This window comes from Hyaena hyaena, unplaced genomic scaffold, assembly GCF_003009895.1.
Source record: "Hyaena hyaena isolate Hyena2069 unplaced genomic scaffold, ASM300989v1 scaffold_361, whole genome shotgun sequence".
Taxonomy (NCBI): domain Eukaryota; kingdom Metazoa; phylum Chordata; class Mammalia; order Carnivora; family Hyaenidae; genus Hyaena; species Hyaena hyaena.
In genome coordinates this window covers 797292-825095 of record NW_024080991.1, presented here as the reverse complement: position 1 = coordinate 825095, position 27804 = coordinate 797292, and the positions used below count along the sequence as shown (strand labels likewise).

Below are 27804 nucleotides of genomic sequence, written 5' to 3'. Positions count from 1 at the left end.
ACTCCGTGCCCTACACACCTTCTCCGGAACTCCAACCCCTCCTCTCGGTGTCCTTCCTGATCAGGCTTCAGAAGCCCCACACCAGCCACCCTGAGAGGCCCTCCATCAGGAAGGGTGCCCCTGAGCTGGGAAACGCATCTCCAGCTAGAGCACTTGGTCTTGGGCCCGTTCCTTTATTCAGCAGATACTGGCAAGTTCAGAGGACTGTCTGCACCAGCCTAGGTTAGCTGCCTGGCTGAGTAGCTGCTTCTGTCAATGGGTATCCCAGCCTGGGGCAGAATACAGAAACCCAGAGGGCAGAAATGTGGTTTATTCGTAAGGAGACTACTTCAGTAGGAAGAAGAGAGAAGGGCTGAGGAGCACTACATAGATACTGGACTGGGTTCTGACTATAGTGCATGTTTAAAAACTGGGGAGAGAAGCTCAGGGGTTCCTGTAAATTTCTCTTTGCAGCTCCAGTCTCTATGCCCTCCAAGGCATTTGCCAGCCCTTTTGACAGTGGGGAGCCCCAGAGGAAGGGGGGCTTGGGGGGAAGAGTCACAAAGTACCAGCATCTGTGCTCTTACTTCATCCTTAGGCTCACAGCCCCCTTATACATATAAACACTGCTTATCAGCTCCAGTCTTTTGAAGCTTTTTCTTAGTTTGGAAGAAGAGGTGTCAATTTGCCTCAAAGCAGTAATAGCTCTCCTACCTCCCAACCTCTGTTTCCCAGACAATGCCTCCCACTTCTCCAGGCTGAGACATTCTAGACTCATATGGTCTGAACCCATGTGGTGTGACTGACCATGGCCACTTGGACTAAGGATGGGAGGCAGGAATGGGGGGAGAAGGCTGGGGGAGCCAGAAACAGGAAGTACAGAGTGAGGTGTGGGCCAAAATCTCTGCTCAGCTGGGCAGTGGGCAGAGCCCCTGGGCAGGGGCCTAAAAGTTCTCATAATGGTGAGAGAAATGAGTCCGGTCCTGCTTGTTGATGAGCTGACAGGCCTTTTCCACATTCTTGGTCATGCCAGGGGGGCCACAGCTAAACACCCCAATCTTCCGGACCTGTTGGGGGGGGAAACGTGAAGGCTAGCTCAGTATCCAGATGGAGGGCTAGCTCAGTTTTCATGCTGAAGACCAGCAAGAGTCCATGGTGAGGGCTCCTTCCGTGTTTCTTATAAAGGTTCACTTTGTACGATTCGTGGTGAGGGCTGGCTCAGTGTTTTTAAGTCTAGCTCAGTTTTGACAGACTTGTTTTCTGTGGGTCCAACCTCCACCCCCTCCAAGGCATTTGTCAGCTTCAGGTGCAAGATCAGGGGCTAGGTTAATCAATGTTCAAATTAAAGGATAGCTCAGTGTTTCACTGAGGGCTAACCCAATGTTCATGGTAAAGGTTAACTCAGTGTCCAGGTGAGGGCTGGCTCAGTATTAGTGGTAAGGGTAAGTAGCTCTGAGTTTATGGTAAGGACTAGCTCAGTCATTGAGGTGTTCCTTGTGGATAGGCATCATGGCCTCAGAAGTGGTAAGTCCCTGTCACCTGCCTCTTCCCTTAGCCCCTCAGAGTAACCCCTACTTTTTTTCCATTTCATTAACCCCACTTATCTCCCAGGTGATGAGTTCTCTCCAGAAGTCAATTCCTTCCCTCATGGAGCTGGTACGAGAGGTTTGCTCAGACCTCAGATGATAAAGGCCAGGAGAACCTTGATATGGGGTGGTACTGACCTGCGGGTGGACCTCCTGCAGGGACTTGAAAAAGGCCTCGAAGGGGGGGCGGCCAAAGTGGGTGATGGAGCGCAGGCCCGTGAACAGACTCCGGTTCAGCACCTTCTGGAAGTGCCGCTCACAGATGTACTGGGAGAGGGAGGAGAGGAGGAATGTCACAGCCACACACAGCCAGGGGCGGCTCTTAGTCTAGATGGTGGCCCACATACCCACCCTGCCTGGCCGGCCCTGGCCTACCAGCATGGTGGTCCTGAGGTCAAACTTCTCAGCCAGCTGGGTGATGTAGATGTGCACGGACACCAGGTCCTGGCAGTCATTCTCCTCCACCTCCCGGATGATGTCAGCCAGCCACTCAAACTGCCGCTGGGTCCGTGTCACCCAGATGAAGTAGATCTGGGGATGCATTGCTGGAGCTCAGGACTTGGCTCATCTCAGGCTCCCTATTTCTCAGGGAGCCTCAGAGCAACAGAACTCTTCTGGTCTCAGTCAGCTTGTGCCTCTCCCCAGACAGCCTGGGGAGATGGAGTGTTGTGGGGCCATAGGGTCAGGTTCTGGGGTGAGAGACGGAGTTACCCCAGGGTATAGAGAGGCTGAAGAGAATGGTAATCTGGGGTGATGGAAAAGGACACTTGCCAAGTGAGCTAAAGTTCTGATGGGGTAGGAAGCAGCTTCTTCACACTGAGCTGGACTTGCCACTCCCTCCAATGGGCCCTCTTCCGGCTGCTAGGCTCCCAGTCAAACCTAGCCCAGAGGGATATGGTCCCACTGAGGAGCATGTCACAGAACAGCCTTAGGAAAGACCCAGCTGGCTGCCTGGAGTAGATGGGAGTGGGCTCAAAGAGACACCGGGGGGATGGAAGCTGCCATGGAGGGACCCATCTCCAATTTCTGAAGAGGATGAAGACAGGCTGTGTTGGGTTAAGAAGCAGAGGCAGAGACAGAGGGGCGCCTAGGTGGCTCAGTCAGTTAAGCATCTGACTTTGGCTCAGATCATGATCTCACAGTTTGTGGGTTCAAGCCCCACATCAGGCTCTGTGCTGTCTGGGTCCCTCTCTCTCTCCGCCTCCCCCCACCCCTCTCTCAGAAATGAATAAACATTAAACAACAACAAAAAAAGAAACTGAGCCAGAGCTGGCACAACAGAGGAGAAGGGGAACTGCCTATCACCCTCTAAATGCTGACAGCATATGGGCTGGGCCTCTGCCCGCTGCATTCCTGCGCCCCTGACTCACCCGCCAGGCCCAGAGAGACAAGAAGGGGCCTGCTACCAGGTCCAGGCTGGGGTGAAGGGACCCGGTATGGAGGGGGCCTAAGGGCCTGGGCTGTGTTCCTGGAGCCAACCCAGCCCACCAGCCCTGCCTTGCCACCTCCCCTCCTTTTCCTCTTGAAAGCAGAGCCAGTTTCACTTTTGCCTCACCCTAAGTGTGCCCTTCATTCTCCCCACTTGCAATGCTTCCTTCAAGTGCTGGCCTCTTCTATAAGAGGGAATGGGTTTTTTTTATCCCTCTCCAACTCTGTTCTTTAGGGTTTGGGAATATCCTGATCCCTCTGGGGCAGGCCAACTTGGCCTTGTCCAGATCAGGCCAAAAACAGAGGCAGGAGAGAGAGACAGAGATGGATCCAGTGATCGGGAGCAGAGGACAAGGGTTGGCAGGAGGAGGGGCACTCACCTTCTTACAGAACACTTGGCAGCTGACTGATGACTTGAACACCAGGTCTTTGAGGATGGAGGCAAAGGGGGTGACCCCAATGCCCCCTCCCACCAGCACTGACACCTCAAACTTATGCCACTCCTGGTGGCCCTCTCCAAATGGTCCATCGAGGTACAGCTGCAAGAGGAGTGGGTTTGAGTTAGACTCCACCATCACCATAGTTCTGAAGCTGGAAATGGGAGGCAGTAGAGACAGAAGTGAAGGGAAAGCCAGTACTGTGGCATTACTGGGAACAACCAGTCTCTGGATTGGGGGAAGGGAGGGACACAGTGGGGAGTCTGGGGCTGCAGGGCCAAGGCCTGCTGAAGGGATGTGGGGGCATGTAGCACATATGGCCCAGGTCTGGTCACCTTTGGGTATCTGGCACAGCCATCTCCCCTTGGAGGTGAGTAGATCTCCCTGAGGCGAGTGGTCCAGGGCCCCACTGCCCGGATGTGCAGGCTGAGTGTGTCCTCATGGGGCGCAGAAGTCAGTGTGAAGGGGTGGTATTCTGTGGTCCCCAGAGCCAAGCAGGCGATCTGCACCCACTGTCCTGACTTGTATTCAAAGCCTTGAGGCCGCTGGAACTGCAGGTGGGTCACTCCTGAAGGAAAGAAGTGGGCAGGAGGCTGCTGTCCAGGGCCTAGCAACACTGTGGCCTCCAGAGAGTTCCCCCACCTGAAGCCTCAGCTCTGCCTAGGGAATATGACAAGGAAGGCCACCCCCTCAGAAGGCTTTACTCCCCTTGAGCCACGTCCACCCTGAGGAGGGGCTATGCAGCACTGGTGCTGGTGGTCAGCAGGGAAAGGAGCCACCTGGCCTGGGTCCTCTTCTCTCTGCTGTGAGAGAGGCTCAGGTCCCCTGGCAACGAGCTGCTCCTGCCAGTTCCCTCGTCACTGCTGTCTCAAGGCCCTTGCCAATTCCACTGGCCAGGCCAGGAGATTGCAAGGTCCAGGCTCTGCCTCCCATCCCCAACTCCCCATCTGCTTCCTCAGTACCACCCAGCTGGCCCCTGGACAGCCTAAAGGCTGGTACCTGAAGGCAGCAGCTCCGCCTTCACCACGCTGATCTCCACCTTCTTCCGGCTCAGGCTTACCAGCTTGTCCCCCACATAGATTAGTGCCGGGACCAGGAAGAAGATGTGGAAACGAGGCAGCTGGATCAGGCCAAAGCTGCCATGGATGATGAGCTGGAAAGAATGAAGAATATAGCTCAGACCAAGCCATACCCACAAGGGTGTCTCTGGCTAACTTGGCCCTTAGCCCCTTGCATCCTCCACTCCCCCTACCTCCCCCTACCCTCCCCTCCCCAGGGCTCATTCCATCCCCACCTCTCCAGGTACTAGGCTCCCTTCAGCTTCCCAAATCTAACCACTCCCAACCCCAGCCCCATCCTGCAGAGCATCCATGATGAAAGAGACTACTTGCCCCTTCCTGGCACCATCCTAAACCACCAACTTTGACTGTCACCCACTCTTCCTGCAGTAGCCTCCTAACTGGTCTTCTACTAGGGTTCCCCACTGTGACCCAGTCTCTTCAAATCAGCCAGTGTGACATTTCAAAGTTCATTCTATCCTGCCATTCCAGCTTTAAAAGCCTTAGTGGACTTTCCTTTACACCACAAAACCTTGAGATGCTCTGGCCTCTGCCTGCCAGTACTTCCTCCTCCCTGTTCTTCAAACACAGCAAATCCTTTCTGCTTCAGGACTGTTGCACCCACTGTTCCCTCTCCCATGGCTCCTATGATTCTTCCCATGGCTGCCTCCATCTCATTTTTCAGGTCTCAGCAGAAACGCTACCTCTTTGGACCTTCCCTCAGTCTTCCCTATCTTATCTCCCAGTCAGCTCTTTTCAGGGCACTCATCATCATCCACACTAATTTTCTCCCCCCACCAACTCCCCCACCTGCTCCCCAGACTGTGGGGAAGGTAGTGTCTGGTTTTTTTTTTGTTTTTTTGTTTTTGTTTTTTTTTTTGCCATTACACTCTGAGATTTTGGCAGCTTCTGCTTGGCACACAGTAGACGCTTAATAACTGCTGATTCAGTGAAAGGAGTTCCCCTAATTTATCTTCTCCCTTTAGAGACTCCCTAACCAGTCCTCCCTTTCCATGAAGTAACTGACAGGTATTGTCTACCTCTGCTCCTTTCCCCAACAAGCTAGTCTGACAAGGTCGGACACTACTTGCCCCCATTCTTCCCATCTGCTTGCTCCTAAGTCTGGTCCGTTTGGCTCCTGCTTCCTCCTCTTCTCAGGACCTGCTCACTGAGGGCTCACTGGCCCCATGAATGGTCAGACCCCAAGGTCTCCTTTCAGCTGCTCCCACCACTGGCAGTCTGTGGCACTAGCAACCACCTCCCCCCACCCCCAATTCTGCAACAACGCTGTCCTGGGGTTCTCAGGCCACTCACTTTCCATCTCCTCCACTGGCCCTCTGTTCCTTCTCCCACCCCCGATCCTGCATGCTGCCCAAACCTGACTTTCTCACTCTCTGCCCTCTTCTGTGCTCTCCCCTGTGGCATGGCCAGTCAGCTGAGCCCCAGCCCCCAGCGGCAACTGCAGTCCGCACAGGTCTACCATGTCCTGCTACCGCCTAATTCCCTAGGGCCATCCACAGCAAGGCCTGTCCCCTCTGTGCCCTGAATATTCTATCATCATTTCCACCTCTGCACCAGCGCTTGTGCCCTTTCCTCTACCTGGAATGCTCTTTGGATTCCACTCTGCCCTGTCAAATCTTAGCTTACCTCTCCCTAAGGCTTGACTCAAGTCCCATGTTCTCCCCAAAGTCTTCCCTAACCAGTTTGGTCCAAATGAAACTCCCTTCAGTGAGCTACTGTATGTAACTCACTGGAACACTCAGCTCAGCAATTAGTCCTATATTGTCTGCTTATGTTAATCATTTCAAGTGCATGGCACTTATCTCTGCAGCAAATCCCAAGTTCCTGAGGGCACTAGGCTACACTGGACTTACACCAAACTAGCACATACTAGACCTTCGAGAAGGTCTAGTTAAACTGTTAAACTGAACTCTGGTTCCTCATTCAGCTCTCCCTTTCCCCAGCTCAGTGTTCCTGAATTCCTGGGCATTCGCCCACAGGACTAACTTAAACCTCTGTGGGCTCTCCTATGAACTGGCTCTGGTTTCCTTAAGTTCTTCTCTCATTACAGAGCCCACGCCCACCCCCAAGGCTTTCTAAGCATCATCCAACCAGGCTGAGAACAATGTGAGGGTGACCTCATATTCCTCTGTTTATACATCCCATTTTGTGTTGGCTCTACTTTTAAACCACAAAGCTGTTGCAGACCATGGTTGGCTGATGAACCAGGAGAGCTGCCGCCAGCTCAGCTTCTGCTGTGCTAGCCCTGCCCTCTTTAGCCTGGAGCAGGAGCCTGGACATCCTTCTGCAGGGTCTGCTCCACACTGGGTCCCTTTACTTATGACTTCTCTTTCTGCCTGTAGTCAAATGGTCGCACAAGGGATAAATGGGAAGGAAGCAGGAATTTTGGCCCAGATATCCCTCCAGGTGAGACTCTCCCTAGTGGCCAGCACTAGGATTGCCCAGCAGAGGGACCTGAACCTTTCTGAGCTGCTGACTTCCCTGCTGGCAGGAACCCCAGTGATCCCCAAAACCCAGGGATAAGTCAGAAAGGGGTCTTGGTGTCAGGGAGCCAGTGTGACCTGGCCACTCCTCTTGGTCTCCCGTCTAGTTCAAAGATGGTGCTGCTTCACCAGAAACAAGAATTTCATCTCCACCCCCAACAGATACAGTAACTCTGGATGCTCGGGATCCACCCTAGCAGGGGTGGGGAGGAAGGAATAAATTAGCCTCAGCTTTCAAAGAAGGCAGAGATTTCTCTGGAAATAAACATCATCAGTTCTAGGAAACAACCTAAGCCAAGGCTGGGTAGTCATCTTCACAACCATGAAGTGCTGAGCCTCAGGCAACATGGAAACAGACCTTTCCAATCAGTGAGGACAGAACTGCGCCTTGGAGGAGGGAGGGCAGCCCACAGGTGCCCGCCTGACCCAGGCAGTAATGAACTCTCCCTCTGTCTCAGGACAAGGGAGACTCCTGTGTGCACTTCTGCCTCGAGCCAGATGACAGATGGTGGCCATGTGGGCTCTGTACTTCTTGAATGCTGGCAGCCAAGCTATCATTAGTGGGGACACTGGGGCCTTGGAACTTAGCTTAGCTTCTCAGCGAGACCCTCAGGGTGCGCTTTAGGGAACTGCCTGTGTCCACGAGAAAGGCAGGCCAACCAGAGCCACGACGCAGTCATAGATCAGAATCCACTATGGAACTAACTAGCTGATGCAAGTGACGGCAAACCCAGGGAAGGTAAAGAGAACGGGACAAGAGAAGAGAGGGAATGTGAAGGAAGGGGGGCAGGGGCCTAGGTTAAGGAGAAGGAAAGAGAACAGGCAGTCTTAAAAATCCATTCTATCAACAGTCCAAGTGAAGACATTCTGAGCAAGTTCCTTAACTGTACAGGTGGCACTTAGCTGGGTGGGGTGCTATACCCCAGAAAACAGGATCAGAACAAAAGTGGCAAATCCAAATTCAGAAAAGCTTCTCTCTCCAGTGTAGGAAGTCCACCCAGGAGCCCAAACCAGGCACCAGAAGTGGTGGCTGGGCAGAAACGATGTGGGGGTGTCTGCAAGAAATGTAGACCAGCCTGGTAGGACTAATACTGTAAAACCCATGTTGGGTACCCATCTTCCAAGTGCTGATAGGGGTCAGTCTGCTGGAGAGCCCCACACTATAATCTCCAGCCTTGAAGTGAGAAGCCAAGAGGAGTCTTCAAATAACTAAGGGGGTGGAAAACTGATGTCTCAGTCCTGACTGCCTCCCTGGGATCACCCTGCCAAGACCATGATAGCCCTCACCAGCACATAAAGGAGGATGTAGAGGTGGTGGGTCAGCCAGAAGCCCCGGAAGCTGTGGCGGCGGAAGTGGTGGGAGGCGAAGACGTACATGATGGCCAGGACCAGGAGAAGCACAACCCCCGTGAGGCCTGCAAAATGAACACGGGGTGAAGAACAGAGGAGCAGGGTCATTCTGAGGCTGCCATGGATCAGGGTCCCCTTTCCACTTCACTGCTCTGGGTAAGGGGAACGGAAGCACAGGCTTCTCTGTTCTCTCCGCACACTGCTGATCACAGGTGCCTTTTAGTTCAACAGACTCTGCCCTTCCCTCATAGATCTTGTCATGACTGTTATTTTTTAAGTAACTGTGTCAGTTATGTCTGTCGCTTCCCAACTTTCAGGCCTATAAGAACAGGGACCAGGCTGCCAGTTCACCACTGAATCCTAGTGCCTACTGTAGGCCTTGGCCCCCTGTGGGCCTTATATAAGTGTGTGCTGAATGAATGAATGAATGAATGCATGAATGAATGAATGCATGGGGCATCTACTCTGGCCTAGGTCAGACTCTGGACATTGCAGGCCCTGCCCCCGTGGAGTCCAGGCTTGGTCTGCGTCCCTGTACCCTGTACCATCACACTTGGCTCCCACAGCATGAGCACTGGCACCATTAGTGAGTAAGTGCGACCACCAGAGGCCTCTGGGCTCAGCCCAGAGTTGGTGGGAGCACCCCCCACCCGACAGGAGGTCCCAGGCCTGGGGTACAAGAGAGGGTAACATGAGATTCAGGATGGAAGTGTAGGGCTAGAGAATGGCCCCTTAAGTGATTAAGGAGGAGAGAGGCAGAAATTAGGAAGATTAGAGCCCTGTAGTATGGAAAAGCAGAGGTTAAGAAGAGATCTAACCAAAGCCTGTAAAGACCTGAATAGAGAGGAGCACATAAAAACAGCCTTATCCACTAAATCCCAGTGTGCAGGAATTAGCAAGCACTCTGAAGTTCAAAGCGGATCGTTTTAGGATTAAAAAAAATGCTGTGTTTCACAGAGGGGAATGAGTATAGAAAACGTGTTACCCCCAAAGAGGAAATAAACTCAAAATATAAATAGGTTCAAGAAGCTTTTGAATAGATTCACAGCTAATAGTTCTAAAATGGGTGATTATGAGGAGTTAGGAATATGCCCCTAAGCAGCCCTTGTCAAGAAGACTACAAGGAATGGGGGGTTCTGCCTAGTTTGACAATGAGCCCTGTCTCTCCGCCATACAGCTGGGCACAGCACTCCTCAGTGGCAGAGCCACGGTCATGGTAGGTTGTGTATCCCCGGGTGGGAGGTGAGGGGATCCACTCCCATTCCACAGAGGGAAGAACTTCAGAGTTGAGGCTGCAGCCCAGCCAAGCTCCCAAGAGAAGGACTGGATAGCAGAGGCTCCTACTGCCCAGGAGAGTCCTTAGCACCAGAGAAAAGCCTGGCTCACCATGTGAGAGCCGAGTGAGTGCTACTGGGCTGCCTCATGACAGACAGAACCCAGAGCCCGGAGCTCAGAGCCAGACCAGAAATTCAAAACAGGGAGGGCACTCACCTGGCACAGTCTGGAAGAACCACCAGTAATACTTCTGGGGAAACTCAGACCTGTCAAGAAGGAAAAGCAAGGAAGGATGCTGAGAGATGTCTGGGATCTCCAGAAAGAATCCTCCAGGGGAAACACACCAACTCAGCCACTAGTCTCCCTTTCTGCCCAGCGGGGACCAAGACTCCACAGGCTGGTCATTGTCCTACAACCTGGAAGGCGACACTCTGCTCTCAGCCAAGAGAATTTGCTTCTTTCCATCCATGAAAGATACTCACACCCTGAGACACACATACATGCACACACATTCACTCACCCATCGTCATGGAAGAGGCCAGGGAAGAGGCAGGAGAGGATGCTGAGCGGGCTGATGGAGAACAGGTATACATTCACGACGTGGCCTGCGCTGTGTAAGACTAAGGAAGACCAGTCAGGGTGGGCGTGAGCCTGGGGGCAGCCCAGTGGGGGTGCTCAACCCATTCAGCCCAAGATGAAGGACTCCAGCCACCCAGAGTTGCCGGCCTGGAAAAGGACCCTAGGGAATCTGTACTTTTGATCTCTAATCAACCTCCTGTTCCTCCCCCGCCCCAAAACCCACTCCCATGCCCCATATACACCATCCACGAACACAGCCACAAGAGTTTGAAGTTCTATCTTTTGGTTTCTCTCTGTGTGTGCTTTACAACATGAAAACTGGGAGAGATCATACACTATGTGGACTCGTTCTGGGGTGTTGTTAACTTGTCTGCTGGAGGCTGGTGAGGTGGCTCTGAAAACATGGGAAGGGGCAATGAGTGGCCCCTGGGGTTATTTCACACCACTGCTGGGCTGGCTCCACCCTTCTGAGGACTTTTAGGGTTTATACTCAAGTTAAGCCCAGAGAGAGAGGAGGGGCTCTCAGAGGAGGGGAAGCCAGCAGGGGGCAGGAGAACAGAGACAAGAACCCTGGAACCCCCAAGTCCTGCCTGTGAGAACGATAGCAGTGAAGGCAATGAGACGATGGAAGTCCACGGCAGCGTCGAAGGGTATGTAGCGGTTGAGGAAGGTCTCGCGCAGGAAGGTGATGAGGTTGCGGCACATGGTGAGCAGGATGTAGGAGAACATGAAGGAGATGCTGGCGGCCGTGCCCCGGGACAGGATGATGCCCACGCGGGTGGTGTCCGTGATGCCCATGTGGTGAGCCCCGAAGGCGTAGTCTGCGAAGGGGGTCGCAGTGCAGAGGAGAGGGCGCCGCCTGCAGGTCGAGCCTCCCCCACCGCAGCCTTTGTTCAAGCAGGCCCGGCGCACCCGCGGGAGCCCCGCCCCCGGGGCAGCCGGCACTCACAGTAGGCGCGCTCCAGGAAAAGGCCGCCGGCGACCGCATAGAACACGACCACGCAGCCGATGTGGCGCCGGTAGTTCTCCACAAAGCGCTTGAACTGCTGCAAGGTCTGGTGGAGACGGCTGCGCTGAAACTTCTCTCGGTGAGCCTCCGTGAACAGCAGGGGCTGGAAGGATGTCACCCTGGGAGACAGGAAGTCTTGGCTCTGGTTGTGGACCCACTGTTAGTGCAGCCCGCCTCCCGAGTGGAGAAGGGGTATCGAGTTGCTCAAACCAAGCAGGGTTCAGACCCCAAATGATATATATCACACTCCTCAAGCGGACTGTCAGAGTAGGGGCAGACTTGCAAGAGGTCACTTGGTCAGTCCACCCCAGGAGGTGCTCTCCCTCCCTCTACCCCAGTTCCCACTCACACTCAGATAGTCCTCTCCCCTCCAAGTCTGTAGCTCCTCACTCTCACTGGCTCTGTCCTCACCCTTTACTGGAAGCTCAGAAGACACCCCCTCCAAGAAGCCTTCCTTGACTTCCCAGGCAGAGGTGAGTACTTCTTTGAGCTCCGAAACTCCTTGTTCTTACCACTGTTACAACATTCCTCAGTGGGACATCGTAATGGTCAGTGTGCCAGACCATCTTGTCAGACTGGGATCTTCTTGGGCATGGATTGTTCGTCCTGCCAGCAACCCTGTGCCGAGGACCGTGCCTGGCACCCAGTAATCATTGTATGCATGCTGGAGGGATGGATGAACTGCCTGGGCTTAATAAACGGGAGGAGCAGGCGTACTTCTTGCCAAACCTCCGTCGAATCTCCTGGGGAGGGTCTGTGTCCATGGGGCATTGCAGTCTCTGTGGTGTCCACTCCACCTCATCATTGCTGCGTGGACAGCGAGCATTCACTCTGGGGGATGGACTAGGACAAAAAGGAGAGAGAGAGGACCTTGGCTGCCTGAGCCACTTGGTCCTCTGCTGTCCCTGGTCTGCCTTCAGAGAGACCCTGTTGAGGAAGGGTCGGAGCTGTCAGGCAGGGGACAGCAGGATTCCCACAGAGACCTAGAGAAAGAATGATTCAGATGTTGGAGGTCCCAGCCAAGGGCACACATACACATGCCTTGTGCCCCTCACAAGGGCATCTGACCCTGGCAGCAGGTGACTGCTGAAATCCAGCAGGCTCTCTGCTCTTCCTTGTGCAGGGCTGTGTCTGCCTAGCGTAAGCAGCGCTTTTTTCTAATTTGCATGAAGGCACTATGTGTGCTAGTGGGGTCCCTGATACCAGGCATTCTGGGGACAGAAAAGGCAAATCTCCAACCCCAGCCCTCCCTCCAACATTCCCAGATGAGGACTTACCAGAGCTTTTCCTCTCTGATGTAGGAGGCTCGCCGGCACAGGTCCTTGATGACCTCAGGCACCTCTATGCCTGCAACACAGAGCTGGACTAGGGGACGGCTCAGGGCCCAGAACCCAGGAAGACCTGGTACCCACCCCATGTCCACACTGTAGAGGGTCCCTGGCCAGTACCCTTGCCTTTGGGTGCCCCAGACCTGGCCTGTGTCCCCTGTGGAAACTAGACCTAGCCATGAGTGGGTAGGGAGAAGGCCTGAAACAAAGTTGGCCAGGCACTGTCCCCTGGACACGTGTCCACCTTCAGCCCCACTCCTAGGACTGGTATCAGGCTGATGGGGTAGAATTCAGAAACTGTATGCAATGTGCCTGCTAGATCTTTCTGCCACTAAAACCCTACTTAAACCCTCCAGCTTAAAACCTCCTGAGAGTTAAATGTAGATTTAGGTGGCACATATATAGAGATCATTATAAAATTCTTTCCACATTTCTGTGTTTAAAAATTTTCATAGGGGTACCTGGGTGGCTCAATCAGTTAAGCATCTGACTCTTGATTTTGGCTCAGGTCATGATCTCACAGTTCATCAGTTCGAGCCCCATGTCGGGCTTTGCACCTCTCTCTCTGTCCCTACCCTGCTCACATTCTCTCAAAATAAATAAATAAATAAATAAACTGAAAAAGTGTTCATAATAAAATGCCAGGGGAAAAAGACTCTCCCACGAGCAACCCATTCTTCTCTGTCTGGGCTGAGCAAGAGGGGCAGTAGAGGAGTGAGCTGCAAATCCAAGTTCTTATAGGAGGCCTGAGAATCTCCAGATCACTTCTAAGTGCTAAACCAGTCTTTAAGATTAATTACCCTGGTGCTATGGCTCAGAGGGCAAAAAGTGATGAAGCTGAATTTAATGAAATCAAAGTGTTTAAAACAAAATATAGATGCTTATCCCTCAAATTTCCGCACACAGCAAATGTGACAAAAAGATAACTAAAGGCAAATCTAGGTGAATGGTAAAGGGATGCTCCTTATGCTATTCTCGTTCCTTTTCTGTAGGTACATTTAAAATGTTTCAGAGTAAACTTTGAAGGAAACAACAAGGCACAACAACAATAAAAAGCAAAACAAAACAGTACTCAACACTACCCTTCTACATAACCCTCACTCCCCCAGCCTGGTCCTCTCCTCCACCCCAGGGGCTAGATGTTCCTGGGACTCTGGCCTGGGCTCACTTCCAGGCACCTGCCCCTGCTCTGTCCTCAGGTCCAGGTGCTACTACCCTGGCTGCCTGGAAAAGGTGAAAAGCTGACAAATTAGGGGAGCTGAGTGTGTACTCCACCAACTCTCCTCCTGCCCTGGGCAGGTGAAGCCCTGACCAGAGTCCCAGCTGTGCGCTGCCTAACTCACCTCTCTCCCACATGGATCTAGAATTGGGCTGCTCAGCTCCCCCAAGTTCTCATAATCCTGGGAGGGGCTGGGTTTGGTCTCAACATGCCCCAGTGAGAAATGGTGAAGGTAGGTGAAGGTACCATAACAGCTCAGAGTAGACCTCAGAAGAGTCTCCTGTTCTCCCTGGCTGTAGCCCCCACCCACCTGAGTCAGACACAGGTGCGACAGGAAGTAGGGGGAAGGACAGAAGAGGTGGGTCTCCATGCCCTCAAGCAAACATTTCCTGAGCACTCAGCCAAGGCATATAAAGGCAAACAAAACCAGAGCACTCCCCTGCCACCAGACACCCCAGTTCAGGTGAATATGGCCTGGATAGGAATGTTACAAGGAGACACTATGTTCCCCTGTCCTGGGAACCAAGCACAGAGAGCTGGGAGAAGCAGAATTCTATCTGCTGTCCCTCACCCCACCCTGACCCTGCCCACCCCCGGAGCAAAGCTGCATCATGACTTTTGTGGGCCATAGGCACTGCTGCCTTCCTAGGCCCCTTCCTCCATTAAAAAATAAAAAAAGAAAAGAAAAGAAACATATGTATATATACATGTATTTATAAAGTATAAATATTTTTTATAATCACGTTGGTATACAGAAGAATATAATCCAGGCTGGATATACTGTCACGTACTTTTTATTACTATATTCATTCTTCTGATTATAAAAGAATAAATAGAATGAAAACATTTCTGTGGGCTCCTAAAAGCACGTCGGCCCTGTGCACTGTGCCTGCTGTGTCTAATGGATAGGTCAGCCCTAAGGCCAGCCGGCCCCACCTCTGACGCAGAGCTGCGTGAAACGGAGCTCGCTGTCGTGGTCCCGCAGCATGAAGTGGAAATCCTCCCACGTGAGCTCCTCCTTGTCCTGGAAGCCCGACTCCCGGAACATGGACTCCACCACCTCAGTCAGCTGGGCCTTGGACAGGCAGTTGTTGGAGATCTCGATGAAGGACCTGGGATTGGGGGAGGGAAGCCATCAGGCCCTGAAAAGAGGCCTGAGGCCTAGACATGAAAGCCCAATGGCCATCCCACCAGGCCTTCAGAGCCCACATGGAAGGGCCCCAGCTGGCCATGTTCCAAGCCCCCAGTCTTTGGCTCTATGGAGGAGGAGGGGGAGAAGGCCCCTGCTCTTTACTCTCCAGCTCCCACCTTTGTGTCCCACTCCTTTCCCCCAGCAGTCTCTGCCCTGGCCCACTCTTCTGGCTATCCCACGTGACCAACCTCAGCATCCTGACGAACTCGTCCTTGGAAATGAGACCATTCCCATCAAAGTCATACATGCGGAACATGAGACGAGACTTTTCCTCAGGAGAGCCTGGGGGAAGGAGGACACAATGAGAGCCTCAAACTACTGCCTAAACCCCAGGCATCCCAGTGGGGCCTCACGAGTGTGACCCACTGCTGGGCACAACAAAGTGTCACGCTGCTTCCTGACATCTACCTAGGTACTCCCAGATATCTGCCATGGCTGGAAACCTGGCCCCAGCACTTCCCTATCTCTAACAGGTCAGCTACCCTCCAGCCTCAGTCTCCAGCCCCTTCCATCTTCTCTCACCTGGACAACCACTCCCTTTTCCTCTACCTTTCATGAAGACAACCAGGATGTCCAGAAACTCCCGGAAGGACAGGTAGCCATTGCCATCTTTGTCAGCAAGAGAGAACATGGACTCCACAAACATATCCTGGGGCTTGAGGCCGAGGGACTCAGCAAACTCAACTCTGCTCAGCTCACAAGTCAGGGCCTCCTGTACCTTCTGTGAGGATTCCAGGGGCAGGGTCCCTGCGTCTGCCTGGTCGATGTCCAGCACCTGCACTTGGGCAGCAGCAGAGGGAGAGGAGACAAGGCTTCCTTGATTTGAGGTCTAGTTGAGGCTTTTAGGAGCCACCTTTTCCAGGCATCTGCCCAGTACCCTGTCCCCTAAGTACTACCCCATGCCCTGCAGGTGGACCCCAGGGCCATTTGTTCTATGGAGCTCCGACCCTCTGTGTTAGCTGACCAGACCAGGATGCACACTTGACCCAAGCAGACGATCTAGGATTGGGACTGAGAGGTCTCAGGTCTGTCTTGACCTGAGCACAAGAAAACTCAGAAGTTGTGGACCACCCTGTTCTTCCAAGTGCGTAGAGACACAGACAGAAGTAAACGCACAGAGAAAATGGGGCAGGCTAAAAGGCAGGAGTGACCTTATTTGCTGGCAGCTTCCCCTTTCCTAGCCCCTTCCAGGCCAGGTCACAGTCGTCCCTTTAGAATTCCTGAGACATCACCATATCCTCAGAGTCAACTGACCCATGGTCAGTGGTAGTTTACAGAGTTTTCACTGAGAAAAAGCCTCAGCTAAGTTGAGAAAATGCTGGGCTTAGGAAAGGAGAATTCTCACCATGGGCTATCTTCAGCCCACCCAGGGACTGCCCCAGCATCAGAAGAGATGGTGATAGTAGCAGGCAGGCCACAGGCCACAGCACCTCTATTTCCTGCCATCAACTGGGGACCCCTGACCCAAGTCTGCCTATCGTTTCATGAGGCAAACCTTGTTGCTTCAAACAAGGAACTTTAGTGGAAAGAGCCTGGGGCTGGTGGCAAAAGACCTGGGTTTCTGACCCAGTCCTAACACCCACTTGCTGTGTGACTTCAGGCAAGTCTCTTCATTTGTCTGGCATTCATTTTCCTACCTCCTCTACTTATCTCACAGGGCTATTGTGAGAATCAACACCAGACATTGTATGGAAAGTGTTTTGAAACCTGGGAGCACTGTGCATGCAGGTAGAAAGGGGAGGAGGCTGCCCCCAGGACACAGCAGCACTGTCTTTCACCCCCAGCAGAAGAGGTCTTGTGGCCCTGATGGGTTCTGACCTGAGTGAAGGTACCCACGTCTTGCCTGGGCCCTGGCAATGAGTTACCCCACCTGGGTGTCCCTCCATTCTAGTGCATACTCAAGTTCAACTGGTTTGAGCAGTAAATGACAAAAGTCATATGCCTGGCACATAGTAAATGAGCATTAAATGCTCACTTCCCTCATGAATCCTCTCCCCAGCAAGCCAACCTTGCTCCTTCTCCTCAAATATTGATTTTTTTGCCCTTTCTTTAGGCACCTTTGCTCAGTCCTTCTTGCTCCTTACCTCTGAGCCAAAAAATTTCCATCTCTTTTCAAGTCCTCACCAAATCTGACCTGAACCATGACCCTCCACCAGCCTGAAGAGTTGCTACCTTTTCTGACCTCCTAGACTGCTTATATCCTAGATCAGTTTTGTAGCCATGACGCTTTGCCACTTGTCTTCCTTTCTGGGCATGTCCCATCTTCCCAGAGGGATGACAAGCCCCTTTAGTGGGGGGGGGGGGAGGGAGAGGATGCTCTATACGTTCTATTGATGTTATCTCTACCAAGCTTCCCTCTCCACAGTTCTCCACTCAGGCTGCTTTATTTCTGTGCCAGATATGGATGGCAAGTCTTTGCATTTCTCCTCCTGGCTTGTTTCCCCACAGCCTCTCAGTAGTTCTTGTAACTCGGCAAGGGAGGCACTTATGCCCCATGGTGGCCTCTGGCAGTTGCACTTTCCCAAAGAGGGGGGAGCCAAGGGCTCTCACTGCCCCCACACTGCCTGTCTCATCCTACATTTCTTTTTCTTTTTTTTTTTTTTAATATTTTATTTATTTCTAGGAGAGAGAGAGAGAGAGAGAGAGACAGCATGGGCAGGGGAGGGTCAGAGAGAGAGGGAGTCACAGACTGAAACAGGCTCCAGGCTCTGAGCTGGCAGTCAGCACAGAGCCCGACGCGGGGCTCGAACCCACAAACCGCGAGATCATGACCTAAGCGAAAGTCAGACGCTTAACCGACTAAGTCACCCAGGTGCCCCTCATCCTACATTTCTGAAGCCTTTTGGCCAGGATGAGTTAAGTAAGGGCAGAAAGCCTGGGCAGCACTGAGGAGAGAGCTGAGTGACATATGCAGATAATTATGCTCCTGCGATGGCCTCCCTGGACTGGTACTGGTGGACATGGGAGCCTTTCCTTACAGAAAGGCTAGGTGACTGAACCAAAAACACAGCAGAACTGATTACTAGCATCAGGGCTCCTGACTTTCCCTGGAGTCACCCCCATGGCCTCCAGCGGGTAAGGGCACTGCCACGGGCAGACATGCAAGGAGAAACCTGACCCTACATACACACCTGGGAGAAAAGGTGCCTGAAAAAGGTCCCCAGGAGGTGGCTCCTCTGTTCTCGCGTCACAGCTGCCCTCATCAGCTCCTGCTCCCGTAGTTCCCACTCCTGGAACCTCAGCCCGCTCTCCTTCAGGGCCCCCCGAAGGTTTTCCACCAGCACCTGCCGCTCCTCCTCCACATTAAACAGCAGCACCTACGGAAGCGGCGATAGGGAGAACAAGCATTTGTCAGGACCTCTTGAGGCCGGGAGCTGTACCTGAGCTTTGGCAGGGGCCACTGGAAAGACTGCCCCTGTAGAAGAGATATACTGTTATCTCCTGGGCTCCATGGGCTCTGTGGCTTGTTATAGGTACAGAGCTAGCATTCAAAGATGCATGTCTGAAGCCACTCTTCCCTCTCCACTTGGCCCTGGAAAAGAGAGGGGAAGGCAGGGGAACAGATGATGGAGGGGACTGTGAGCCAGAGAGTCAGAGCTGAAAATCAGCCTGTGACTAAGTTTCCTTCTAAAATGTCTAACAATTCATTAGATCCTAAAACCAGGCGACAGGGAAAAGGGCCTGGCTTCTTCTAAGGACTCCCAATTAAGACCTACGGGGGCACCCTTAGACAGGGAGGGGGGAAGACTGTGCAAGAAGAAGAAGGGACTGTGGAGATCATGTCACCCAGCAGGCCCAGAGCAGGATGAACATGTTCAAGTTTATCTCTCTATCAGGTACTACAGCCAGGGACTAGAGGCCAGAAATCTTGCCCGATTCTGTGCTCCTTCCCCTCACCTGGCTACCTCCCTGGCTGTGGACAAGGAACCAGGTACCAGCTGGGCCATACCAGGTCATACTCCTTGGGGATCTTGAGCAGCAGGGTGCGGCGTCCTCGGTTGTTGGACAGGATGAGGTTGACCTGCTGGGGGGGCCGCAGCTGGATGGTGCGGAGCACAGAGAGCCTGCCGTCCACCACACAGATCTGACCAGGCTGCAGGTTCACCAGCACAGGCCGGCTGGGCTCCTTGTGGCCTTGCCATTCCAATGCTGGCGAGAAACAAGGCTGGGTCAGCTGGGGCCAGAGGAAGGAGGCTGGCTTAGAGCTGGAGTTAGGTCAAGGCTTCCACAGCTTCTTAGCCCCTCTTAGGTACTGAGAGTCATCCCTTCCCCCAACAGGCCCTGTGCCTCTAGCACACCTGAAGAATAATAACTGCCATTTCCTGCCTGTTTACTATGTGTGCAAAGCTGTACCAAGTGCTTTGCATGAACTAGTTAATTTAATCTTCATATACCTGTGAGGTAAGTGCTATTATTGTTCCTGTTTTACAGCTAAGAAAGAATAAGTTTAGAGAGATTAAAAAATCTGCCTAAGGCCCAAAAGCTCAAAGTCATGGAACCAAGATTCCAATCCTAAGTGTGATTCTAGACCTTCGTTAATTACTTCTCTGTTGCCTGAAATTCCAGTGTAAGATGGCACAAAGCATCAGTTCCCCAGTACTCTAGAGAATCATAGTATGCCTACAAAATGTAGTCAAGATCCTATGACCTCCCCACGAGCCTATCACATCCCCATTATTTGGAACCATTAGGAGAATCTATAGAGAGTGGAGGAGTCTAGGTCCAATGTCCACCTAATGCCTCCATGGCTCTTCCCACCTGGCCTGGCTTGCTTGGAGGCCTAGAAAAGGGAAGCCTTTTCCTTAGGTTGCTGAGGTTGGGGAGGGGACTGCAATCCTGAATCATATCCTCCCCACTACCACCTTGGCCAGCTCCAGGCCTACCTTCCACGCCCCCCACGAGCTTCTCAGACATGATGCTCTGGCGGTCCTGGCCCTGGAGCCTCTTGAAGTTTCTCCTCCGGAGCCGGGCAACGATCCAGGCACTGAGCAGGCTCACTGAGAGGGCAGAGACAGTAGGATACTCAGAGGAAGGTGGGAGGCTGGAGAGAGCAACTGCCCCTTTCCTTGGCAAGACTCCCTGCTTTCCCCACCTCCTAGGTCAGCCCATTCAATTGTCTCAAATTGTGAAGTTCCCTGGTAGGGGGTAGTGGGGAGGGAGCTATGGGTATCATCTAAGATGCCTGCACAGCCTCGCCTGCTTCCACTGCTCAGGTCCTTGCCCAGCCATACACTAGGCCCAGAGTACTTGTGCCAAAGCCTGGACCCACTCTGCCACTCTGCTGGTGGACCCACACACAGCCATGCCAAAGACGACCTGTCAAGCCTTTGCCCAAGCTTGTTCTCAACTGGTTCTCAAGCAGGGTTTGCCTCTGATGGTTTCCCAGGCCTACTCTCCTGGAAACAAATGTAAATTGTGGCTCCTAACCAATCTTGGCCCTGGAGGGACCCCAGCAGAACAGGAAGGCAATTTTCCCTGGAGCCAACTTACCTGTAGGTCAGATACTTCTCATGTTCCCTCCTGCTCTGATGTTGTCCTCATGTGCCCAGAGGAACAGTACTCTGCATGTTTCATTCTCGTAGATGAAACCACCCCACTCACACCCCTCAGCTTACACATTTTACCCAATCCCACCCTGCTCATCACTTTTACCGAGGGGAAAGCAGCAGAGAGTTCCAATGGTGACCCCAAAGCCAAATTCACTGCCTTCAAAATAGTCCCGCATGATGGAGGGAACACAGGCTGGCAGGCCTTCAGTGCTGAGCTGCCTTGGCTGTGGGCAGGGGTCTCCTGGAGAGACAGAGGAAGCTAGAGTTGTTATGGGGGTGGTGCTGGGCCAGAGGCTCTGGCACAGAATCACTGAGGTGGTTAGGGTGACAGAAAGGATAGGGTAGGGGGCTTTTAAGTCTCAGAGGATTGGGAGTTGATTACCCCTGTTCTTATACCAAGAATGTGGTGTTTGCCTACTTGGGTAACAAGTGGGGTCAAAGCTGAACCTTAGCCTCTGTCTCCCTCACATGCACATATGTGTACACACACACACACACACACACACACACACACACACTTCCCTTGTCACTATCACTGCTGTGGGATTAGGATATCCTCATGGCACTGGGCCCTCCTGATGTCACACCCACCCCAGGCTTAGCCCAGCTAGATGGGAGCCTCCTCCCTAGGTCTCTCTGAGTCTCAGTCTTGCCCTCACCTGGATACCTCCTGGGATTGTGCAGAAGGGGACCTACACAGCCACTTGTGGCCACGTTGGTGCCCAGAGCCAAAGTTCCCAAGGGCAGAACCATAGCTCACTGCCTCCTTGGGGTCAACTGCCCAGCCACATCTGAACTAGGCGCACAGCTGAGGAGGGATGAGGCAGCAGACACCAAATCCCTCCAAGCATCCCCTGGCCACTTACCCGCATGCCAGAAGAAGACATTGGGCTGCAGGGCACTGGGGCTCATGTTGGTGACAGCCACGAGAACATCCCGCAGGGAAGTGTTTCTGATCTCTGTGATCTCTTCCTCAGAGAACAGCCTAGGAGTGAGAGAGGCGAGGAGCTATTGCACTGGGAAAGAGAGGCCTGAGGAAAGCAGCCCAGAGGGGCTGACGATGGGGTAGGGTCAGCTAAGAATCCAGGGCCCCTGGGGTTCCTTACTTTAGATGCTGAGGGCCTGGGGCTGAGGCCAACAGGGAGTTAAAGGAAGGGGCCCAGGAAGGCCTTACCCATTCTTGGTGTTCTCAAACCAATAGCGGTCGCCATCCCGCAACCGCACAAACTGGTTGAGGACGATGGCACTGAAGAGGGGCCCAGGGTCCCCATGGCTCTCCAGGAGCCCCCCAGGGAGCAGCTCCAGCTGGGACAGGTCCTGGCTGTACAGGGCAGCTGTGGCCTCCAGCACCTGGGACCAAGAGACAGGAGTGAGTGCAAGGACCTGGCACCTGCCCTAGGGCAAAGAGGTAGTTCCCAGGGATCAGCCTCAGGGTTGATAATAATAAATGACAGTGACAATCACTCACTTATGCCCCAGGCACTGCTCTGAGTACTTTACATAAGTTAACTCATTTGTGGGAACTCACACAGATTCACCTGCCCATTTTATAAAGTTGGAATAAAACAGGCAGCCAGTTCCCTATGTAGTTTGTTCTTAAAAAGGTATGAAAGTTGCAATCCCTATCAAAATAACACCATCATTCTTCACAGAGCTAGAACAAACAATCCTAAAATTTATGTGGAACCAGAAAAGACCCCGAATAGCCAAAACAATCTTGAAAAAGAAAACCAAAGGTGGAGGCATCACAATCCCGGACTTCAAAGCTGTAATCATCAAGACAGTATGGTACTGGCACCAAAACAGACACTTAGATCAGTGAAACAGAATAGAGAACCCAGAAATGGACCCACAAACGTATGGCCAACTAATCTTTGACAAAGCAGGAAAGAGTATCCAATGGAATAAAAATAGTCTCTTCAGCAGATGGTGTTGGGAAATCTGGACAGCCACATGCAGAAGATTGAACCTAGAGCATTTTCTCACACCATACACAAAACTAAACTAAGACAGGAAGCCATCAAAATCCTTGAGGAGAAAGCAGGCAAAAACCTCTTTGACCTCGGCCACAGCAACTTACTCAATATGTCTCCGGATGCAAGAGAAACAAAAGCAAAAAGTATTGGGACCTCATCAAAATAAAAGGCTTCTGCACAGCGAAGGAAACAATCAGCAAAACGAAAAGGCAACTGACAGAATGGGAGAAGATATTTACAAATAACATATCAGATAAAGGGTTAGTATCCAAAGCATATAAAGAACATATCAAACTCAACACGCAAAAAACAAATCATCCAGTAAAGAAATGGGCAAAAGACATGAATTGACACTTCTCCAAAGAAGACACCCAAATAGCCAAACAACACATGAAAAAATTCTTAATTAGGGAAATACAAATCAAAACCACAATGAGATAGCATCTCACACCTGTCAGAATGGCTAACATTAACAACTCAGGCAACAACAGATGTTGGTGAAGATGCAGAGAAAGATCTCTTTTGCACCGCTGGTTAGAATGCAAACTGGCGCAACCATTCTGGAAAACAGTATAGAGGGTTCTCAAAAAATTAAAAATAGAACTGCCCTAGGACCCAGCAATTGCACTACTAGGTATCTATCCAAGAGATACAGACGTGCTGTTTCAAAAGGACACATACACCCCAATGTTTATAGTAGCACTATCAACAATAGCCAACGTATGGAAAGAGCCTAAATGTCCATCAATGGATGAATGGATAAAGAAGATCTGATATATATCTACAATGGAGTAGATCAAAAAGAATGAAATCTTGCCATTTGCAACTATGTGGATGGAACTAGAGAGTATTATGCTATGTGAAATTAGTCAGAGAAAGACACATATTATAGGACTTCACTCATATGAGAACTTCAAGATACAAAACAGATGTACAAAAGGGAAGGGAAGCATAAATAATATAAAAACAGGGAGGGGAACAACACATAAGAGACTCTTAAATATGGAGAACAAACAGGGTTGCTGGGGGGATGGGCCAAGTGGATAAGGGGCATTAAGGAATCTACTCCTGAAATCATTGTTGTACTGTATGCTATCTAACTTGGATGTAAATTTAAAAATTAATTATTTTTTTAAAAAGGTATGAAAGTTGAGGGTCAAAATCTGCAGAAATTGGAATGGTAGAATTGTGTTCGAAAAGGTTTCTATTCTTCAGAGCTAAGAAAGTTTTTACAAAGCAAATACCTGCCTGTACATTGCCTTTTGGAGACAGACATCAACATTGTATGAGCAGCATTTTCTTTTTTTTTTGAGCAACATTTTCTACCTGACCTTTAATTCTTTTCTCCCCAAATAAACACAAGACCAGCTTAATTCTAATGAGGCCCAGCTGATGTTAAAGATTTGTTACTTTTGGTATGCCTGGTGATTCCTATATTTACATTGATTTTACGAAGTTTAGAAGCCCAATGAGCATATTTCCTTTTCTTTAGTTGTCCACTTTCCAACAATCTTATAAAATAGCAAGGACAAAAACAATAAACTAAGTGTGAAATTGTAGAAACGCCACTGTGCCAAGATGGTAAAGGGACCCAAACTGGTCTGTTGGCTGGCAGGTAATGTCACTTGTCCAGGTGATAGCTCAGGGTGTGACAGTTGACTCCCCAAAGGCAGCCTGAGTATCAGTGCGTATGAAACTACAGCTTGTTTCTGGGTTGAGGACCTTCTACACCTGCTCAGATGGTTGTTGGGAAGAGTGAATAAAGTAATGTCTATTAAGTGCTTGGCATGCAGTAGATACTCAACAATCATTTGCTAGATCTGAACAGTCACAAAGTCTAATTCCAAATCCTGCTAGTTTGGTAACCTCCATCCTGGTTATGATACTGGGAAGAGCCACCTGGGTGAGTCTTGTCCCTCTCATCAGGGACTTGTCTCTAGTGTTGGTGTCTCACTGCCTGCTTTCTGTGTCTTGGGCCAATGTGCCCTGGCCCTCCCACCCTGTCCTCTGGGTCCCGACCCCTCCTTACAGTGTGGTTGGTCTGGGAGAGTGCAGGGTTGATGTCCTGCCATCTGGTAATGGGAGGCAGACCCAGTGCTGTCCTGGCCTTGGTGTAAGAGGGCAGGCCCAGATCCCGGCCCCTCTGCAGACAGCCGGCCAGGTGGTCTGTGCGGGAAAACTTCAGGGACCCGGGCCAGAAATCTGGGGATGAAATATCAGAAAGTCTGAGAGGGAGCTCAGGGCCACCACAGCTCTACCAACCCAGATGTCAGGCTCCAACCAGCCCCAGGGGGACCAGAATCACACACAGGGAACCATGGTCAACAGGTCTCTCAGCAGTGAAAGAGTACAAGATCTCAGTCTGGCTGAGCTCCAGCAGAATCCCTTCCCAGGAGCCAGGGGTACACAACCTTCAGGGACAGCCTCAGGCTCACCTAGCACATCCTCAACCACCACATGGTCCTCTCGCTCAGCGATCTGGGAAGCCATGCCCAGCAGCAGCGCGTCCACATCTTCAGCTCTTTGTAGGTTTGGATGCTTTGGGAATGGCGAGAGAAGATGTGGCTGAAGGTTGAGCAGCCAGGCTCCCTCCACCCCATAATCCAAGTCCTGGGGCCAGCCAGTGCTGATGTTTGCTCTAAAACCAGCAGGCCATTCCTCCTCCATAGGTTGATTCCCCACTCAAGGTGAGTGACATCCCCATCCAAAGCTCATGCTGCTGGGAGACAGGTCTCCACAAACACAAAGGATCTAACACTTTACTTCTATTTTAGGAGACTTGACAGTATGGTTGATGAAGGCACTAGAACATCTAGGTCTGGGTCCTTACTCTGTTAGTGAACAGTTGTGTGACCATGGGCAAGTCACAGGACCTCTCTGAACTCAGCGTCCTTCCCTTAATCAAAAGGGCATTAGGTATAAAATTAAATTAAATTAAATTAAGGCAATTAGGAGGACACTGAGGTCTCTTTCAACTCAGCTCCCTGACTCTGATTCTATACTTTTCTCTCTTTTCACCTTACCTTTTTTCTCCTCTTATGAATACTCTACACAGACTATCAGTTTTGCTTTAAATTATTTGTCAATGGTCTTCACCCACCCTAGCCTGGTTTGGATGAGACAGATTATTCCTGATATCTCTCAGAATCCCTCCCTCCTCTTTGCTCCCCTTTCAACATACACATTCACACACTGCCCTGGGTGTGTCTAATTGGGACATTTCCTTAGAGGGTAGGATAGCCGGGGTACTCCAAGGCCTACAAGGGACCCAGAGCTGTCAAGAGAGAAGAAGAACCTATAAGGAAGCAACGAATGTAGAGTCACACCTGCACAGGCCTCACTGTCCCTCACATAGCCCTGAGGTGGGGGTGGAGGACTGACTTTTGACCAGGTACAGCTGGCTGCCTCAGTCCTACTGACCACTTTCACTACATACCCTCAGACACACACACACACACCACCCACATTATGTGCCCCCGGCCCTGACCTCTCGGCTCCAGTAGCTGTTGCAGACCCGGAGGGCTCTGGAGACACTTGAGTTCCTATTGATGACCTCTTGGAAGTGACAACTGGCATTTCTGAAATGCAAGGAGCAAGGGAGTGATGACTGAGGCTATGGGGTCCTAAAGTCAGGCATCAGCTCTGGTCTCCAAGGCTATATACAGCCAGGGGCAAGGTCATTGTAAACACCTAAAAATGTACCCAAAGCATGTGCATGCCTCCCCTTCCCCCATCTCTTTCTTTCTCCATCCCTCTCTCTGTGTCTATATATATATGACTAAACAGCATGGGGCTCTATTTAGAGCACCTTTTCTCTCCTGATTCCCAAAGAAAGAGTTTACAGATTATCATGTAATATGTAAACATGGTTATCATCATGCATGTCCAAAAATTGTTCCAGAGTAAGAAAATATAACCTATGAATTATCTTAAATTATAATGCAACTGTAAAAAATAAACTGCTGTGCTTTGTTCCATATACATTCAACTAACTAAATATATATATATATTTTTTTTTAATTTTAAAGTTCCCATTTTATTATTTTGGAGTCAAAATTTTTCTTCAGTTCCCACACATTTTTATTATAATTCCCTCGAAAGCCTTGTAAGACCTAGGTCCTGGGCTTATAGCTAAAAATGCCCCCAGTGGGTATCAAGACCTAAGGTTTAGACCAGCAGGCTTTGTGACTCACTCTGATCCTCAATTAGCCTGTGTTTAGGGGGGTGTGGGGGGGGGGAGCAGGTGTTAATATACACACCAGCTGTAGGAAAAGAGATAAAGTGCTTAAAAACCACAATGATGTCTTTTTAAACTAAGTTCCTCTTACCCCTCCAAAGTCACTGTTCCCTGGGGGAAATGAGCACACTTCAGACTGATAATCCTGTCCTGAGGGCTACTGAGGGCAGATTTTTCTGAAATGACACCACCACTCCTTCCAACACACAGACATTTATGCTGTGCCCTCACCTCATGTAGACACCAGGAGGCACCATGGTGGAGAAGAACTGCTCAGAGGCCGCCAGGAACTCTGGGGAGATGTTGGGGTCCAGGAAAGGGCTGTATCCTGGGGGAAGAGGTAAAAAGGGGATAGTAAAATTTAATCCTTAAACCACCCAGCCTCCCTCCCCATGGCTCCTGTCCCCCTCAAAAAAATCCTCCTCCTAGCTCTCCCATTCTTCCTCCCCATCCGTTCACCTGTATACTTTGGGGGTGTTTTCTGCAGGAAGCTGGGTAGCCACTCATACAGAGCGATGTTCTGAGGGGCAAGAGAAGGCAAAAGGGAGGCAAGTAGAGCAGCCGCCTTGGGAGGGACCCGAGCCCAAGGAAGGCTTCGGTGAGAGATGAGGGTTAGGCAGGGGCGGTCACGACGGAGGGAACTCAGACAGGACAGGTGCAGAGTCCCGTCGCCCACAAGGTATACGGGATGGGAGACGAGGGCGGCTACATAATATCCACAGCAAAGTCTCACGTATAATAGCGCTTTGCCTCCCCATCCTCTTCAGGGTCCACGCCGAGGCGCTAGCCCCAGTTCTGGGGAGCAGTGCCCTCCCGGAAAAGGGCTTTGCTGGGGGCTGCCCGTCGGAGGATGGAGGGCTCTGCGCAGCGGGTGAGGGTCGCCATGGGAAGGGGTGCGGACTGACCTGGTAGGTGGCGATGACCCTCTTGCGCGCGTGCTGGAACAGCTCCTCGTCCCCCCAGCGCGGGTGCTCGCGGGCCAGCCGCTGCGCGCACAGGTTGTGGTAGCGGAACCACAGCAGGCCCAGCGCCTGCAGGAAGGGGTCGCGGTTCCCTCGCTCCGCGCCGAAGGCTGCGCCACGGAGGGAAGCAGGGGAG

The 27804-nt window shown here is 51.6% G+C and overlaps 1 protein-coding gene across 1 annotated transcript in view; it reads right to left on the bottom strand.

The window, feature by feature from the left end:
• Nucleotides 1–402: 402 nt before the first annotated feature.
• Nucleotides 403–27804, bottom strand: part of DUOX1 (dual oxidase 1) — a 31627-nt gene continuing 4225 nt past the window's right edge. Inside the window, exons 6-33 of the mRNA XM_039250069.1 lie at nt 27612–27778; nt 27166–27226; nt 26938–27034; nt 25957–26047; nt 24905–25007; nt 24499–24671; nt 21668–21843; nt 21360–21478; nt 20597–20734; nt 19828–19941; nt 18894–19093; nt 18076–18261; nt 15494–15719; nt 15133–15226; nt 14689–14864; nt 12483–12552; nt 11923–12048; nt 11146–11324; nt 10787–11017; nt 10138–10237; nt 9834–9883; nt 8280–8407; nt 4430–4583; nt 3766–3998; nt 3374–3532; nt 1941–2096; nt 1704–1832; nt 403–1046 (exon numbers count right to left, since the gene is read on the bottom strand). Of these exons, the coding sequence (XP_039106000.1) occupies nt 924–1046; nt 1704–1832; nt 1941–2096; nt 3374–3532; nt 3766–3998; nt 4430–4583; nt 8280–8407; nt 9834–9883; nt 10138–10237; nt 10787–11017; nt 11146–11324; nt 11923–12048; nt 12483–12552; nt 14689–14864; nt 15133–15226; nt 15494–15719; nt 18076–18261; nt 18894–19093; nt 19828–19941; nt 20597–20734; nt 21360–21478; nt 21668–21843; nt 24499–24671; nt 24905–25007; nt 25957–26047; nt 26938–27034; nt 27166–27226; nt 27612–27778 (3959 nt within the window). The 3' untranslated portion in view covers nt 403–923. The remainder of the gene's footprint in view (nt 1047–1703; nt 1833–1940; nt 2097–3373; nt 3533–3765; nt 3999–4429; nt 4584–8279; nt 8408–9833; nt 9884–10137; nt 10238–10786; nt 11018–11145; nt 11325–11922; nt 12049–12482; nt 12553–14688; nt 14865–15132; nt 15227–15493; nt 15720–18075; nt 18262–18893; nt 19094–19827; nt 19942–20596; nt 20735–21359; nt 21479–21667; nt 21844–24498; nt 24672–24904; nt 25008–25956; nt 26048–26937; nt 27035–27165; nt 27227–27611; nt 27779–27804) is intronic.